General features: G+C 41.5%; 1 protein-coding gene across 3 annotated transcripts in view; it reads left to right on the top strand.

The window, feature by feature from the left end:
• Positions 1–19,589, top strand: part of DNAAF9 (dynein axonemal assembly factor 9) — a 136,609-nt gene that overhangs the window by 43,025 nt on the left and 73,995 nt on the right. For all 3 annotated transcript variants that reach the window (XM_080685377.1, XM_080685376.1, XM_080685378.1), the window contains exons 8-10: positions 6,965–7,063; positions 17,368–17,423; positions 19,403–19,538. In XM_080685377.1, the coding sequence (XP_080541503.1) occupies positions 6,965–7,063; positions 17,368–17,423; positions 19,403–19,538 (291 nt within the window). The remainder of the gene's footprint in view (positions 1–6,964; positions 7,064–17,367; positions 17,424–19,402; positions 19,539–19,589) is intronic.

Raw genomic sequence — 19,589 nt, 5'->3', positions numbered from 1 at the left:
ATAGGATGAGAGAGTATTTCACAAAATGTTGATAATGATGTCTATACTTTATTTTCTTAGTTTTCTGTAACAAATATATATTGTGTTTTTGTAGACTTTTTATTAAAATAACACAGACTCAGAAAACAACATAAAACTAAAGTATAACCTAATAATTATTATGAAGCAATAGAAACATACTAGCTACCTCAGAAGCAATCTATCGCCTCCTTTCTCCTCCACCAAGAATAACACTGTCATGAATTTTATGGCAATCTCCTCACTTTTTTTGCAGTTTAATCATCCAAATGTACTTCCATAAATACATAGTTTAGCTTTACTTGGGTGTATATTTTAGGTTTCTTTTAATCTATAGGTTTCCTTTCCATCTCTTCATTTCTCCCCAGTCTCCTCCCCCATCTCCACTGCTAAATTTTTGTTGAAAAAAAAACAGATCATTTGTCTTGTAGCTGTTCTCATTGAGATTTTGTTGATTGCATTCCCATGATGTAATTTAACATCTTCTACACACCCTGCCCCCGTCTTCCATATTTCCTGACTATGATGATTGAATCTTGAGGCTCAGTTAATTCAGACCTGGAATTGGTCATACCTCTAGTAAATTTTGAGTGGGAAATAATATTTCAATACCACAATCTAGGTGATAGGAATACTTATTGCTCCTGGTTTGCTTGTTATTTTTAGATCTCTTCAGTGAACAGAGCTAGGAAATTCATTGTTTCTCTCTCCCTTTACCCTCTTCTACTTCCCCTCCCCATGTGCATGTATATAAATGCATATCTGATTTTTTTTTATCCTACATTATATATAAAACATTCAGAAAACAGTATCAGGCCCTAGCTGGTTTGGCTCAGTGGATAGAGTGTCGGCCTGTGGACTTAAGGGTCCCAGGTTTGATTCCTACCAAAGGCACATTCCCGGAGTTGCCAGCTCAATCCCCAGTAGGGGGCATGTGGAAGGCAGCCAATCAATGATTCTCTTTCATCATTGATGTTCCTATCTCTCTCTCTCCCCTCTCCCTTCCTCTCTGAAATCAATAAAAATATATTTTTAAAAGAAACTATCAGAACTGTCACCTACATGATTACTGAAAATAATTTTACATATATGTATATAATCTATATATAATCTACACTAATAAAAGAGAAAGATACAAATTGACCATACCGCTGCAACGCCCACCAGCCAATAAGGAGTGAGTATGCAAATTAACCCAACAAAGATGGCAGGTTAATTTGCATACACAGGCACAGAGTGAAGACTAAAGAGGCTTGGCTTCTCCGCTGCAGCTGGAGAGGAGAAGCCTCGAGGCTTGGCTTCTCCGATGCGGCCGGAGTGAAGGCCTGGGTCCTGGGTACTGGAGGAAAACCGGTGCTGGCAGCCAGGGGAAGGAAGGCCTATTGCACGAATCTTCATGCAACGGGCCTCTGGTATACATATATGTGTATACATGAATACACACATCTAAATAAAATGTAGATCATCTGAGCAGTAAGTAGTGAAGCCGCTTGAGAATGTTGTTTACATTAAGTATTCCTAGCAAAGGTCCCTTGTGCTTTATGCCTAAGTTCAGAAGTACAGTCAGTACATAGCTAATACAGAGTCCACAGGTCTGAGTAGTTGTGTATTCTCACCTGGAAGAGAAGAATGGATGAGAGCATAGATCTGTCCAGCCAGTTTTAGTACAGCAAACAGAATGCCTCCTGTGAGCAAGGCATTAGGCTGGATGCCCAGTTTACATACACTTACACTGTGAGATGGACAGTGAAGACGACTGTCCAATTTGAGTACAAATTATCAGCAACTTCAAAATAAGTACAAAGATGTTGTATCGTAAGCAAGTCATAGCTGGTGTTTTTTGGTTAACTGATGGTGCCTTAAAGAATAGCCAGAAGCATAAAGCAGTTTGTAGTGGTTGGGAACAGAAATGAAATTAGAGAGGAGACTGAAAGGCAGCTGGGATGATAGAAGAAGGAAGGCTGCACATAGAGGAGAGTCAACTGGGAAAGGTGCAGAGTTATTTATACTCCTGCGACCACTAAAAAGAGGTTGTGAGGGAGGCGAGACCCCTGGGCCACTGGCCACCTCAAGACCCACCGAACTTCTAACTAAAGTCAACTAATTTGCCCTTGAACCTTTGTTATGACCTTTTTGGCACTAGATGTACCATCCTGTAGGTGCCTCATAAATAGCTCCCTCACCCTAGCTGGGTTGGATAGAGAATCGGCCCGTGGGTTGAAGGGTCCCAGGTTTGATTCCAGTCAAGGGCACACACCTCTGTTGCAGGCTCAATCCCTGACCCCAGTCCAGGCACATGCGGGAGGCAACCAGTCTTTCTATCACATTGATGTTTCTCTCTCTTTGTCTCTCCCCGTCCCTTCCACTCTCTCTAAAACTCAATGGAAAAATATCCTCCGGTGAGAATTAACTAACTAAATAAATAAACAACTCCCTCTCTCCAACAAGGGTTGCTAAAGTAAGGCACTTGGAAAGTGTGATACTCACATCCTCCCACAACCACATTAAAATTACAGCTAAACTGCAGAATAACCATCATTCAGAACCACCTGAAATTTAGCTGAATGGAAGTCCTACAACTAAGGATTTGAATAAGAAGCCACATTGAGACTGGTAGGAGGGGTGGAGATGCAGAACAGGCTGGTCCCACACCCATGTGAAGTGGATAAATATTGGGAACGATATCTCCACTGCAGTGGTTCCGCCTGAAGAGCAAGGAATACCTGGCCTTTCTGCCCAGAGTTTCTGTGCCAGGAAGAGGAGTCCCCATAAGTTCTGGCTATCAAAACCAGTAGACCAGCAGGTATTGTGGCTGAGTGAGACAGAGGGCTGCTGGAGTCCCAGGCAGTTCCTATTAAAGGGCCCTCACAGATTTATTCCAACTCATTCTTTCTGACTTCCAGTGCTAGGGCAGCAGCTCGAAGGGCACCAGGGACATATGGGGAGGAACTGAACTGTCTGGCATCGGGGCAAGTGGAGGGGAAGCTTTCTCCACACCAGAAGTGCTGGCAGGGGCCATTGTTCCTTTTCTAAGCCATCCCCCCACAGAGCCAGCAGGCAGGTGCCATACCTGAGTCTCCACCAACCTGACATACTGGTTGGCCTGTCCTCATGATTCCCTGAGACCCCACCTCACCAACTTGCAGGCCCACCCATGCTGCTTCCAGTGGCTTTTGCATATGAATGGCCTCTTGGTTCATGCTTCAGACGTACACAAAATCTCTCAAACAAGCAGCATCTGGCCTCAATGTGCCCTGTACCACTAGCTAAGTGGCCTCAGGCCTGGCAGTAGCAGCAACTGGCTTTGGTTTGAAGTTTGGCCTCTCCTAGGCACCTCCAAGCCCTGCACAAGTAGCAGCCATCTGCAGATTGCTTTGTAGGTTATGCCGGATGACCCTAGGCAGAATATAGGCAGGCTGACCTTGGCCTGCATCTCTCAGAGCAGCGGTCACCAATCTTCCAGACTTCAACTGCTGCTCTAGAGGCCCCAGAGCCAGTACACCTGATAGACAGATTCAGACCATGTTGAAGTACCACCCACCCATCTCCATAAACGACACACTTAAGGAGGACACTCAGTGGGCACCAGAGCCCCCACTGAAGTAAGTCCTGCTCCATGGGGTGGGCCCTGCATCACAGCCAGTCCTTACAGCTGATAGACCTTGGGATAAATTACTGCTATTGATGTGCCAACAGCAACCAAGGCTCAAATACAATAGGAGAAGGGTATTCATGGCCCACATGGGGTTGGGGCAGGGGGCACACCTGGAGTGTCCAGCTTGGGTGAACCTGGAGGCTGTGCCACTGAACCCTACAGGACTTACTACATTGGGTCACTCTACCAAGCCCAGGAGATGTGGCAGCTCTACCTAGAATGCATAGAAAAAACACAGGAATTTCCCCAATTTAGGAAACAAAGAAATGTGTTCCAAATGAAAGAACAGAGCAAAACTCCAGAAAAAGAGCTAAACAAAATGGAGACAAGAAATCTATTGGATTCAGAGTTCAAAACATAGGTTATAAGGATTTTAGTGACTTGGGGAAGGAATAAATGAACTTAGAGAGAGCTTCAACAGCGTAAAAAAAAAAGGTCATGGAAACCATAAAAATAAAAATAAATGAACCAGTAAGAAATGAAGGGTACACTAACTGAAATGAAGAATAATTTATAGGGAATCAACAGAGTAGATGAAGCCAAGAAATAAAACAGTGACTTGGAATGTAAGGAAGAAAAGAAAGAAGAAAGAAAAGAGAGAGAGAGAACCCACCTAATCAGAACAGCAAAAAAAAAATTTTTTTTAATAAGAATAGTGTAAGGAGCCTATGGGACAACTTCAAGTGTACCAATATTTGCATCATGGTGGTGCTGGAAGGAGAAGAAAGCAAGAAATTGAAAACCTATTTTAAAAAATAATGACAGAAAACTTTTCTAACCTGGTGAAGGAAATAAACATACAAGTCCAGGCAGCACAGAGAGTCCCATAGAAGATGAACCCAAAGAGGCCCACTCCAACACACAAAGTTAAAATGCATAAAAGGTTAAACACAAAAGGAATCCAGCCCCAGCCAGGTAGCTCAGGTGGTTGGAGCATTGTCCTGATGTGCCGAGGTTGTGGATTTGATCCCTAGTCAGGACACACATAAGAAGCAACCAATGAATGCATAAATAAATGAAACAACTCAGTGTTTCTCTCTCTCTCTCTCTCTCTCTCTCTCTCTTCCCCTCCCCTTCTCCCCTTCTCCCTCTTTCTCTCTTTCTCTAAGTCAATAAATAACATTTTTAAAAATTATTTTTAAAAAAGAGATAATCTTAGAAGCAGCAAGAGCAAAGCAGTTAGCTATCTATAAGGGAGCTCCCTTAAGACTGTCAGCTGATTTCTCAACAGAAACTTTGCAAGCCAGAAGGGAGTGACAAGAAATATTCAAAGTGGTGGAAATCAAGGACCTACAACCAAGATTATCTACCCAGCAAAGCTATCATTTAGAATCAAAGGGCTTATGAAGAGCTTCCCAGACAAGAAAAACCAAAGGAGTTCATTACCAACAAACCTGTATTACATGAAACGTTAAAGGGTTTTCTTTAAGAAGGAGAAGGAAAAAAAAGATAAGAACAATAAAATGGCAATAGATACATATCTATCAACAATTGAATCTAAAAACAAAATAAATGAACAAGCAGAATAGAAACAGACTCATAGATACAAAGAACATTTGATGGTTGCCAGATGGAATGGGGGTTGGGGGCATGGGTGAAAAAAGTGAAAGGATTAAGAAGTACAAATTGGTAGTTACAGAATAGTCATGGGGATATAAAGTACAGGGAATACTATAGTCCATAATCCTATATATTAACCCTAATATGCAAATCAACCAAACAGCAGAACAACTGGTCGCTATGATGTGCACTGACCACCAGAAGGCAGACACTCAGTGCAGGAGCTTCCCCTGTTGGTCAGTGTGCTCCCACAGGAGGAATGCCACTCAGCCAGAAGCTGAGGGACAACCCCCCCTCCCCCAGTGCACAAATGTCATGCACTGGGCCTCTATTATTCTAATAACTATGTATGGTATCATATGGGTACAAGACTTAATTGGATTGATTACTTAGTAAGTTATGTAATGTGTAATCACTAGGGTGTGCATCAGAAACTAATATGACATTGTATGACAACTGTAATTGAAAAATAAAAAATGAATTAAAAATTTTTAAAGAATATTGAGTAGCAGAAACTTCAAGTGAACCTAGAATTGCAATCTACAATCAACTAGTTCTGAATTGGTTAAACTCTAAATTGAAATAAAGTAGTATTTCCCCACCAATTCACATCCCACAGTAACTTTATATTTAAAGCAAAAAAATGTACACATATGTCTATATATATGTATGTATGTATATATGTACATACTTTTAGTGAACTTGTTTGAATGAAAGGAATCTGTGATATTTTATATAACTAAAAATAAAATAAAAAATAAAAGCTACATTAATGAGCCTTGCTCGGATAGCTCAGTTGGTTAGAGCCTCTTCCCAATTCGCCAAGATTGCGGATTCGATCCCCAGTCAGGGCACATACAAGAATCAACCAATGAGTGTATAAGTAAGTTGAACAACAAATTGATGTTTCTCCCTCTCTCTCTCTCTCTCTAAAAATCAATAAAAAATAAGTTAATAGAAAATAAAATAAAAGTAAGGCACTTGGAGGCCATTACTATCCTTTTTAAGAACAGTTTTATTAGCCTGGCCGGTTTGGCTCAGTGGATAGAGTGTTGGCCTGTGGACTGAAAGGTCCCGGGTTCGATTCCGGTCAAGGGCATGTACCTTGGTTGCGGGCACATCCCCAGTAGAAGGTGTGCAGGAGGCAGCTGATCGATGTTTCTCTCTCATTGATGTTTCTAACTCTCTATCCCTCTCCCTTCCTCTCTGTAAAAAATCAATAAAATACATACTAAAAAAAATAAAAATAAAATAAAATATATGTGTTCCTTAAAAAAAACACACACAGTTTTATTAGAGTATAATTTATATACCAAAAAAATCACCCTTTTTATGTGTACAATTCAATAATTTTTAGTAAATGTACAAAGTTCTGCAGCTATTACCAGGATTAAATTTTAGAACATTTTCATCAACCCAAAAAGTTCCATAGTGTTCATTCCCACTCCCAGCCCATGCAAACCACAATCTACTTCCTACCTCTATAGATTTGTCTTTTGTGGGTATTTCATATAAATGGACCATATGCCAGGTGGCCAGCTGGCTTCTTTCACTTGGCATTTTTTGAGGTCCATCCAAGTGATACCATGTATCAGTGGTTTACTACCACCTCTTAAAAACAACATATTTAATTGGTCTAGTATTTGAGATCAGATGCAGCTTCATGATTCAGATTTTCTAAAGTACCTTCTTTAAATAACTAAATGCATTATCTTTTTATTTTTTCCCTAGGATTTGATGGCTTTTGAACATCAGTGGACTAGCTTCTTCGCTAATTTTGACACGGAAATTCCTTTCCTGCTGGAACTTTCTGAATCTCAGGCGGGTGAGGTATGTATGGGAAGGATCTAAGGGAAAGAAGAAATTGATTGATTTATTATTTATCTTTACTTAATTTTTTTTCCAGAATACAACACTACCAATGCTAATTTGTTTTGGTTATCATTTTCTTAAGCTTTGTCTCATGCCATAAAGAAGTTTTTAACCCCATGCCAACCTCTATATAAAAAGTTGGGGGCAGTTCTGTGCTTTTCTGTAAGTTCACTCATTTTTTAGTGTGGTGGTGCCTCTGTCAGCTAGGAATTCTATTAGGCATTAACTAATAAGCCTAGGAATAATTCTCCACCAGTGAGTAGTACATCTTTGTCAGTTGAACCTCAAAGTAACACCAAGCTTCCTTTCTTGGCAAACAGTAGTGAAGTTACTAGGTTCTGGCTAAGACTCACTCTGTGAGTAGACTGAAGTATCTAAATTAAGGACCAAGCCACAGGACTATCCCAAAATCTAGTCAACAGGAAGGAACAGAAGAGCAATCTTGAGCTTGCACTTGAGCCTACGGCGGGCTTGCACTGTAGGTCCTTAGGTTTCCTGTGCTTTATCCAGAGTTGATCTTTGTTATCATGCATTTTGAGTTTGCATCATGTTGAAAACTCACAATATATTGCTGTTATTTTGGTTTAAATACTTACTTTTTGCTCTTTTAAAATATTATTTAAAAGATTTAGCCCTGGCCAGTGTGCCCAAGTACCAAAGGGTTGTAGGTTCTATTCTCGGGCAATGGCACATACCTGGGTTGCAGGTTTGATCCCCAGCTCCTGTCAAGGACTTATGTGGGAGGCAACTGATTGATGTGTTTCTCTCACATAGTTGTTTCTCTCCCCCCGCCCCCCCGCCCTCCACACACACACATACTCCACTCTCTCTAAAAAAAAAAAAAAGGAAAAAAAGGAAAAATATCCTCAGGTGAGGATTAACAAAAACAAAAAAAGATTTAAATAATTGTAAAATCTTACTTAGTTACCCATGTAGTTACTCTTCCCAGTGCTCTTCATTCCTTTATGTAGACCCAGGTTTCCCTTTGTTCTGATTTACTTCTCCCCAAAGGATGTCCTTCAATTTTTTTTTGTGGTGTGAATCTTCTGATGAGTAATTTTTCCAGCTTTTGTATGTCTGAACAAAAATCTTTATTTCACCTTCATTTTTGAAAGATGTTTTTTTCATTTATAGAATTCTAGGTTGACCGTTTTTTTATTTTCAGCCCCTGAAAGATGTCCACTGTCTTTCTCACTTGCATTGTTTCTAATGAGAAGTCTTTCATCTTTATCTTTGTTCTTTTGGTACATAACAGATGATTTTTTTTCCTCTGGTAGCTTTTAAGATTTTCTCTTTTATTACTGGTTTTTTTAATAATTTGATTATGATATGTCTTGCTGTAATTTTCTCCATATTTCTTACACTTGTATTTTGTTGAGCTTCTTGGATCTGTGGATTTATAGTTTTCATCAAGTTTGGAAAAATTTTTTCTGTCCTCCTTTCTTTTAGAGACTCAAATACCTCTATATTAGGCCACTTGAAGTTGTCCCATCTGTCACTGATGCACTTTTCAGTTTTTTAGATTATTTTTTCTTCTCTTATTATTGGTTCTAAGAGTGAAAGATATTCAAAAAGGTCTACTCAGTGATATGTCTCTCTTTGCTTTTTACTAACTTGTTCTCATTCCTCCCTTCTTTTCATTCTTTTTCCATTCACTTTACTACCAATTGGTAACAAATCTCTTCAGTTTCTGGTGTATCTTTTCTGTATCTTGTGCAAATGATCAGATACATGTGTATTTTCTTTTTTTAAAATATATGTTTATTGATTTCAGAGAAGAAGGGAGAGAGAGAGAGAGAGAGATAGAAACATCAATGATGAGAATCATTGATCAGGTGCTTCCTGCATGCCCCCTACTGGGGATCAAGCCCACAACCCAGGTATGTGCCCTGACCAGGAACCAAACCCTGACCTCCTGATTCATAGGTCAATGCTCAAACACTGAACCACACTGGGTGGGCCAGGTGTATTTTCTTATATCCTCTTCTTTCTTTTATTGAGGTGTAGTATACTAGGTGTACCAGTTAATAATGCGAATTGTACCCAGTTAATAATGCGGATTTTTTTCAATAGATGGAGTTACACATATGTTGATATATATACGATTTGATATGTATGCTATTTTGTTGTATTGACAGCAAGCTTCAAAACTTCATATGTCAAATTTGCTGAAGGTGTTAACATCATAGATATTTTTAGGCTTAAAAATGTCGAATTTCGTGCCCAAAAAAAGAGCATTTGTGGGAAGTTTTAATTCATTACTTTATTTTGAAGAAAAAGTTATTATATACTTCGGGAAGCTTATGATGAACATGCTCCATCTCAAGATACTTGTGAACGCTGGTTTAAATGCTTTAAAAGTGATGATTTTGATGTGAAAGACAAAGAACGTCCAGGTCAACGGAAAAAGTTTGAAGACCAACAATTACAAGCATTATTGGATGAAGATGTGTGTAAAACTCAAAAACAACTTGCAGAAATATTAAACGTTGCTCAGCAATCAATTTCAGATCGTTTACAAGGAATGGGAAAGAGGTGTGCCGGAGGCGGCTGATCGATGTTTCTCTCTCATCGATGTTTCTAACTCTCTGTCCCTCTCCTTTCCTCTCTGTAAAAAAATCAATAAAATATATATTTTTTAAAAATGGGAAAGATTTTAAAGGAAGGAAAGTGGGTGCCACATTAACTATATGAAAGACAAATGGAAAACTGAAGTCATCAGTAAAATGTTGCTTCAACGGCATGAAAGAAAGTCTTTTTTGCATCAAATTAAGACTGTTGATGAAAAGTGGATTTATTTTGAGAATCCCAAATGCACAAAATCATGGGTTGATCCAGGTCAACCATCAACATCAACTGCAAGGCCAAATCACTTCGGAAAGAAGACAATGCTCTGCGTTTGGTGGGATCGGGAAGGGGTGGTGTATTACGAGCTTCTAAAACAGGTGAAACCGTTACCAACAACAAATAATCAATATGAACCACGCTTTGATTGTGAAACAACCAGAATGTGCCAAAAGACACGGCAAAGTAATTTTGCTTCATGACGACGCACCATCACACACTTCAAAACCAGTTAAAGACACGTTAAAAGATCTTTCCTTGGAAGTATTAACACACCCGCTGTATTCACCAGACCTTGCTCCTTCAGATTACCACTTGTTCCGATCAATGGCACACGCACTTTCTGAGCAGTACTTCAAAACATACCAGTAAGTGGAAAATTGGGTCTCTGAATGGTTTGCCTCAAAACAAGAAAAGTTCTATTGGGACAGTATCCACAAATTACCTGAAAGATGGGGGAAATGTGTAGCTAGTGATGGACATTACTTTGAATAAAGCACTTTTGATTTTTCTCTTGAAATTATAGTGTTTTCTTTGATTACAAAATCTGCCATTATTAACCGGTACACCTAGTATATGTAGTCAATATCCACTTTGCTTTTTTCACTTAATATATCCTGGAACTCTCTCCAGGTCAGTTCACTGAGATTTTCCTCATTCTTTGTTATAACTTGTAGTAATCCACTGTGTGGATTTATCTTAATTTATTCAACCAGTCTCATATATGGACATTTAGTTTGTTTTCGATATTTTGTTCTTGTAAATAGTAGCATAGTAAATAACTGTGCTTATGTATTTTAATGTTGTTGGAGATTTGTATACCTAGTAATGGGATTGCTAGGTCAAAAGGTAAGTGCATATGTAGTTGTGTTAGATATTGCCAAATTTCCCTTCAGAAGGATTGTACCAATTTGCATGCCCACCAGCAATACACGCAAGTGCCTGTTCCACCACAGTCTCACCAATAGAATGTGTTGTTATACTTTTTAATTTTTGACAGTCTCATAGATAAGAAATGGTATCTTGGTATTATTTTGTTAATTTTAGAGAGAGAAAGAAGGGGAGAGAGAGAGAGAGAGAAATCAATTTGTTGTTCCATTTATTTATGCATTCATTGGTTGTTTCTTTTTTTTATTGATTTTAGAGAGGAAGGGAGAGGGAGAGAGAAATAGAAATATCAATGATAAGAGAGAATTATTGACTGGCTGCCTCCCACACACCCCCCACTAGGGACTGAGCCCGCAACCTGGGCATGTGCCCCTGACTGGAATCGAACCTGGGGCTCTTCATTCCACATGCCGACGCTCTATCCACTGAGCCAAACCAGCAAGGCTGGTTGTTTCTTTTATGTTCCCCAACTGGGGTTCGAACCCTCAACCTTGGCTTATTGGGATGATGCTCTAACCAACTGAGCCACCAGGGCATCTTGGTATTATTTTAATTTGCATTTTGTTTGAAGGCCATTTTATATTTTATTTTCATGTCTTTTTCCCATTTTAACATTTTACAATATTAACTGAAATGTAGAGCATAGATTTTAGGTCTTTTGACCCTTACTTTTAAAGAGTCCTTTATATGTTTAGGTTATTAACTTTTTGTCTGTGGCATATATTTCAGATATTTCCTCAGTGTCCATCAGTTCTTTTTTTTCTTTCTTTTTTTTTTTTTTTTTGGTCATGCACACTTTTATGTTTATGTAAATTTATTAATATTTTCTTGTATTCCCTCTGGACTTTGAATCATTGTATAAGTAAAGGCTTTCATCTAAGTTTAAATAGGAATTCACCTTTTTGGGAATTGTATGGTTTAATTTTTAAACTTTAGATCCATAATTAATTTGGGATTTTTGTATGTGTGTGAATCTAATTTTACCTTTTTTTCCCAAGTGCCTACTTACTTAGAATCTCAGTTATTCAGTTCACACTAACTCTGTAACCTGGGACAACTTAATTCTGTGTCTTAGCCAACTCATCTCTAGAGAGGGGATAATGATAGAATGAACCACATAGGTTGTTATGAGAATTATTTGAGATAATACATTTAAATGCCTATCACAGTCCAGATACTAAACCCTCAGTACATTTTAAGCTATTATTATTTTAATATATAAATAGGCTTTACAAATAAGTAAGACAAATACCAAAACTCCAATTGATAAAAATATACAGAATGTAAATAACAATAAATTACCAAAGGGAAATCCAAATGTCCATTGAACATATCTGAAATATCGTACTTTATTAAAAATCAAAGAAATGTAAAATAAAACAACAGTGAGGTACCATTTTTCATTTATCAACTTGACAAATATATTTTTAAGTGGACATTTAATGGACAGTGCTTATGGTGATACCCTGAAATAGGCATAGTCATATATTGTAAGTGGAGCTGTACGTTGATAAAACTTTTTTGAAAAACAATTTGGCAATATAGTTCTGGCATTTTACCCTATAACTGAATTTCCTGATCTGCATTAAGGAAATAATCAGAAATGCAGATAAAATTTCTGCAAAGTTCTCACAGTATTATTTATTATACTAGAGGCCCGGTGCATGAAATTCATTCACAGGGGAGGGAGAGTTCCTCAGCCCGGCCTGCACCCTCTCCAATCTGAGACCCCCTCGGGGGATGTCCAACTGCCGGTTTAGGCCTGATCCCACAGGGCCTAAACCAGCAGTTGGACATCCCTCTCATAATCTGGGACCACTGGCTCCTAACCACTCGCCTGCCTGCCTGCCTGATCGCCCCTAACAGCCTCTGCCTACCTGCCTGATCAACCCCAACTGCCCTCCCCTGCTGGCCTGATCACCCCCAACTGCCCTCCCCTGCTGGCCTGATTGCCCCCAACTGCCCTCCCCTGCTGGCCTGATTGCCCCCAACTGCCCTCCCCTGCTGGCCTAATCACCCCCTAACTGCTTGCTTCCCCGTGTCGGCCTGATCTCACCCCTAACTGCTTGCTCCCCCGCACCAGCCTGATCTCACCCCTAACTGCTTGCTCCCCTGCCGGCCCGATTGCCCCTAACTGCTTGCTCCCCTGCTGGCCTGATCACCCCTAACCGCCTCTGCCTTGGCCCCCACCACCATGGCTTTGTCCAGAAGGAAGTCGGACGTCTGGAAGATGTCCAGTTGACCTGGTCTAATTAGCATATTACCCTTTTATTAGTATAGATGAGTTAGTAGCAATGTAAATTTCCAAGAATAAAAGACTATTTAATAAACTTTGGTACAGTCATATATTATATGGACGTACCATAGAAAAAAAGATTTGAAGAAAATGTACCAGAATGTTAACAGTTCTTAGAGATTTACGTGGTTTTTATTGTATTCTAAAATAAACATATATATTCGGGGAGGAGGTAGGGCAATAGATCTTAGTTAAGGAGATTAATTTTTTTTTTAATTTAGTAAATCTTTATTGTTCAGATTATTACAATTGTTTCTCCTTTTTCCCCCCATAGCTCCCCTCCACCCGGTTCCCACCCCACCCTCTGCCCTTACCTCCCCCGCACTGTCCTCATCCATAGGTGTACGATTTTTGTCCAGTCTCTTCCTGCACCCCCCATACCCGTTTCCCCCTGAGAATTATCAGTCCACTCCCTTTCTATGCCCCTGCTTCTATTATATTCACCAGTTTATTCTGTTCCTCAGATTTTTAATTCACTTGATTTTTAGGTTCACTTGTTGATAGATATGTATTTGTTGTTCATAATTTTGATCTTTACTTTTTTCTTCTTCCTCTTCTTAAAGAATACCTTTCAGCATCCTATCTAATAAAGAGGGAATATGCTAATTAACCATCACTCCATCACAAAGATGGCTGCACCCACAGCTGAGGCCAAGTTCCCATAAGGAGCCTTAACAAGCAATCAGCAGGGACCTGAAGCTACGCCCTCCCCCAACCCCGTGGGGCTTGACAGGGGACCTCAGGCCACATCCCCCACCTGGCAGGGCTTGACAGGGGACCTCAGACTGTGTCCCCCTCCCGACAGGGCTTGACAGGGGACCTCAAGGTGCGCTTCCCATCCTGGTGCTGGGCTAGGGGACCTCAGGCTGCTCCCCCCCGCCCCAGTGCCAGGCCAGGGGACTTCAGGCCATGCCCCCCACCAGGTGGGGCTTGACAGGGGACTTCAGGCCACATCCCCCACCCAGCAGGGCTTGACAGGGGACCTCAAAGTGCACTTCCCGTCCTGGTGCTGGGCTAGGGGACCTCAGGCTGCTCCCCCTGCCCCAGCACCAGGCCAGGGGACCTCAAGGTGTGCTTCCCATCCTGGTGCTGGGCTAGGGGACCTCAGGATGCTCCCCTGGCCCCAGCACCAGGCCAGGGGACCTCAGGACTCGCCCCCCACCAGGTGGGGCTTGACAGGGGACCTCAGGCCGCAACCCCGCACCCCAGCACCGAGCCAGGGGACCTGAGGCTGCGCCCCCCTGCCGATGGGGCTTGACAGGGGACCTGAGGCTGTTCCCCCCTCCCAGTGCCGGGCCGGGGGACCTGAGGTTGCAACCCGCCCCCCGCTTGGCGGGGGACCTCAGGCCATGCCACCCCCCACCCAGCGGGGCTTGACAGGGGATCTCAGGCCATGTCTCATACCTGGCAGGGCTTGACGGGGGAACTCAAGGCAAGCGCCCCCTCTCCCCCCGGTCTGGGCTGGGGGACCTCAGGCCACGCCTCCTGTCCTGGTGCCAGGCCAGGGTACCTGAGGCTATGTTCCCTGCCCGGCGGGGCTTGACAAGGGTGGGACTAGCCAGGTCTGGATCTATCCCAATGAGGGGTGGGGGGCCGGCCGGGTCTGGGTCTCATGCGATTTTGAGGCGCATGTGGGTGGGCAGGGACTTGACTCTGGGTCCCGTGATGTGCCCCAGACTCTGACAGGAGGAAGGTTTTCATATACATTTTACTAATTTTCTTTAATCTCTGACACTTCAATTATAGAGAAAGGGCAAATAGCAATATTAAATTATTTCCTCTACTTAATCCCCTTTTAATGTGCACAAATTTTGTGCACCGGGCCACTAGTTTCATAAATACTGGTTTGGTGGTGATGAACTCCTTTAGATTTTTCTTATCTGTGAAGCTCTTTATCTGACCTTCCATTCTGAATGATAACTTTGCTGGATAGAGTAATCTTGGTTGTAGGGTCTTGCTATTCATCACTTTAAATATTTCTTGCCACTCCCGTCTGGCCTGCATAGTTTCTGTTGAGAAATCAGCTGACAATCGTACGGGTGCTCCCTTGTAGGTAACTAACTGTTTTTCTCTTGCTTCTTTTAATATTCTCTCTTTGTCTTTTGCTCTTGGCATTTTAATTATGATGTGTCTTGGTGTGGTCCTCTTTGGATTCCTTTTGTTTGGGGTTCTGTCCACTTCCTGGACTTGTAAGTCTGTTTCTTTCACCAGGTGGGGGAAGTTTTCAGTAATTATTTCTTCAAATAGGTTTTCAGTATCTTGCTCTCTCTCTTCTTCTGGCACCCCCATAATTCTGATGTTGGTACGCTTGAAGTTGTCCCAGAGGCTTCTTACACTGTCTTGAATTTTTTGGATTCTTTTTTCTTTTTGCTTTTCCAGTTGAGTGTTTTTTGCTTCTTTGTATTTCAAATCTTTGACTTGATTCTTGTGTTCCTCTAGTCTGCTGTTGGGTCTCTGATTAATATTTTTTATTTCAGTCAGTGTATGTTTAATTTCTAGTTGGTCCTTTTTCATATCTTCGAGGGTCTCACTAAATTTATCAGCCTTTTCTAGGATATTCTTGAAAAGCCTTATAACTGTGGTTTTGAATTCTATATCCAGTCGTTTGTTTTCCTACATTTCTTTCGTTTGTGATCTGTTTCTTTGTCTCTGCATTTTAATTGCTTCCCTGAGTTGGTAGAGTAGTTTTGTGTGCTAGGTTTCCTATATGGCCCAGTGGGTCGGCCTCCCCAGTTAACCTGAGGTGGATACTCTTGGTGCACCCCTTTGTGGACTGTGTGTACAGCCTTGTTGTAGTTAAGTCTTAATTGTTGTTGCTATCACTGGGAGGAATTGACCTCCAGGCCAGTTAGCTGTGAGGATCAGCTGTGTCTACGCTGGGAGAAGTTTGGTGCTGGAGACAGCCTTATAGGATTAGACTTGCCAAATTGCAAAAGCCTCTGTGCTCATCTTGGATGGGGTGGAGTCTCAGGGCGGAGCAAACAGTCTTGGCTTCCTGTCAGCCCTGCCCTTGCGTGCGCGCCTCCAGACCTCTGCTTTCCGTGGCTCCCCTGAGTTTCCGCTTGACAGTCTAGATTCCCCCCGTAAGAGCATGGGTCCCCAGGGGCTCGCCTGGAACTGGGGTTCAGTGCAGTTGGAACTGGGGTTCAGTGCAGTCAGGAGCTTCCGACTCCCTTCCGCTAGGGAATGCCTGCAGCAACCTCCGCATTCAGTCTTCTCTGCGAGCACTCGTGCGCGCCTCCAGACCCGTGCCTGCCGTGGCTCCCCGGGGTCTCCGAGTCTCCCTGTGCCTTTCTCTCTACCTGACAGTCCAGACTCCCCCTGTATGAGCCTGGGCCCACGGGGTTTCGCCCGGAACTGGGGTTCAGTGCAGTCGGAACTGGTGTTAGTGCAGTCGGGGGCTTCCTTCCCCCTCCCACCAGAGAAAGTCAGCCAGGCACTCAGCCACCCTTCCTCTCTGCGCACGTGTCTCCGTACTTCAGCCCTTTGCTGCTCCTCTGATTCTCCGTGAGCTTTTCTCTTTTCTTCTAGTTGTAGACTTTCCACTCAGCCAGCCTTCTGGTGGTTCTGGATGATGTCCGTTCTGTCTTTTAGTTGTAGTTTTGAAATTGTTGTGCGAGGCAGCAGTTTAGGTGCTTACCTATGCCGCCATCTTGGTTTCTCTCAAGGAGATTAAATTTTTGAGCCCACATATCAATTTTTGATTAGTGTTAAACCTAGCACTATGCACAGCATCTGTCGGTGTACTTCTTAAGTTCCTTGGATTCTTCCTCATTGCTGATTTTCAGTTCATTAGAATTAACATATATTCTTTTATTGACAATATAGGGAAATTTTTTAAATTAAAAAAACGATTTTCATGTGATTAGTAACTTAGACCATAGATGGTGGTTGTTCCAATTTCCTTTTAGTTGTTTAAAAACTATAAAATTTGACAAGAATTTATTTTCTTTACCTTTCTTTTTCTTTCCTTTTCTTTTGCAGCCTCTTATCATTTTTCCTTTGCTTTTTTTTTTGCTACCTGTCCCCAAAATTCATTTTACTATCCACCACATATGTCCTTCCATGTTTTTATGATAATCTGAAAACATACATCTCTCTCCACACACCCCCACACACAAACTATGTGTATATATATTTATACATACTAGTACATACAAGTATACATGAGAGGTTTTGTGATTGTTTTATAAGATTATGATCTTAATATGTACAATGTTGGCTTCTTTTTTAGCCATTCAGAAGTTATTTCAGTCATGGAATGATCTCTAGCCATATAACTGAAAACAGGTAAGGTTCTTGGGGAAGAGAGGTGAATGGTAATAGAAAAAATGGGGTTGACAAAGGAGGGTGGAGGTGGAGGAGCATCTGAGTCTAGAAGCTAGAATTATGAAAATATGGGTTGACTTTAGTCATCACAGGGTAAGAAATCCATGCTCTGTAAAATTGTTTCACTGCTTTTGCATTTTTTAAAATGATTTCAGAGAAGAAGGGAGAGATGGAGAGAGAGATAGAAATATCAATAACATCAATTGGCTGCTTCCTGCCTGCCCTCTACTGGGGATCGAGCCTGTAACCCGGGCATTTGCCCTGACTGGGAATTGAACCTTGACCTCTTGGTTCTTGGGTCAACACTCAACCACTGAGCCACACCAGCCTGGCAGTATTTTTTAAAATATAGTTGTATTGTGAACTAGCTTTTAGAACATTGTAGCTTGCTGAAACCTAAAGAAAGGAATTTTTTATTCCATCCCAGCCCAGGAAAGCTAGAGGAAGCAGAATGTGCAAGGGCTGGGCATTGGCTTATGGGGAATAAGAGGGATCATCCAGTCATAAAGGTCCTGCTCCGGGAAAACATGGGAGCTGTAAGGATACATATGCATTTGTTTTCTTTGATGTGTTTCCTTCAGCACCACTCTTGTCACGATAATCAGGAGTGGGTAGTTCCTCGGATGGATAAAGGAGAATTGATCTTTCCTCTCTTTTCTTCTCCAATTCCAATCCAGTCTGATAGTGAGACAAATTACCCTGGCTGGGATTCAGTCATCTTTTTCTGCCCAATGTGTCACTTAGCTTGAATTAAGCTTCAGAAGAAAAATCAGTTATGTTTACTTTTAAGAGCCCCTGTTTGCCTGAAGCTTAAGGAAGTATTTTTAAGAGTAATGAAAAGAAATGCAAAGAATTTTCCACATGCTATATACTAAGAGCAATTTAAGGAAAGCTTAGAGGATAGAGGAAACTTTCAATCTGTTTTAGTTGTTATGACAAAAATACCATAAACTGGGTGGCTTATACACAAACAAAAACACATGTATTTCTCACAGTCAAAGGCTGGGACGTCTTTGATCATGGTGCTGGCAGATTCAGTGTCTGGTGAGGGCCCACTTTCTCATAGATGGCTATTGTTTATCTGTAACCTCACATGGTAGAAAAGGCTAGGGATCTCTCTGGAACCTCTTTTATAAGAGCCTCTTCTATAATCCCTTTAATGAGGGATCCATTCTTAGGAGCTAATTACCTCCCCTAGGTCCTACCTCCTAGTACCATCACTTTTCGGGTGAGAATTTTAACATATGAATTTATGGGAACACAAACATTTGGCCCATAGCAGAGCTATGTTTAAAAAATATCCTTTAGTCATTGAATGTTTATTGAGAACATATGAATAATAAGTAAGAGATACATGGTTAAAAAATAAAACAGACTGGTCTCTGCCCTCATAGAATGTATCGTGTGGTAGAGAAAGAAGACATTAAACAAGCAACCTCACAAAGAAATATATAATTACAGCCCTGGCTGGTTTGACTCAGTGGATAGAGCAGCGGCCTGCGGACTGAAGAGTCCTGGGTTTGATTCCGGTCAAGGGTATATGCCCAGGTTGTGGGCTCGATCCCCAGTAGGGAGCAGACAGGAGGCAGCCGATCAATGATTCTCTCTCATTATTGATGTTTCTATCTCTTTCTCACTCTTCTTTCCTCTCTGAAATCAGTAAAAATATTTTTTAAAGGGAAAGTAGAACAAGCAGAAAATAAAAACCTGGCTTGGGTTTAGTTATGTCCCTCAATGACTAATTCGAATGTGTCAGTAGGAGGAGTCTGTGACATCTGGCATCCCTTCCCAGCCAGCAAGGAGCATTAGGTGGATGATAACTGACCACTTTGCTGGGACTGCATGATGCCACTTAGAAAAGCCCGAGAATTTACTCACTGGGAACGTGCCCAAGCCAGGAGTCTCTTTTCTAATCACATGTTTTTAATTTGCCACTCTAGCCCTAATAGACAACCATTTGTTCTCTTTGGTAATCACTCCACACGAGAAAACCTGAATGCTGGCAGCTTTAACTTCCCTTCTGAAGGGCACCTGGTACGCAACACTGGTCCCAGTGGGAGCTTTGCCAAACACATGGTGAGTGGCTTGACTGCCTGGTGCTTAATTGGATAAAAGGAACATTTTATG

The sequence above is a fragment of the Plecotus auritus genome (assembly GCF_963455305.1).
Source record: "Plecotus auritus genome assembly, chromosome: 8".
NCBI lineage: Eukaryota > Metazoa > Chordata > Mammalia > Chiroptera > Vespertilionidae > Plecotus > Plecotus auritus.
This window is presented reverse-complemented; position numbering and strand designations above follow the sequence as displayed.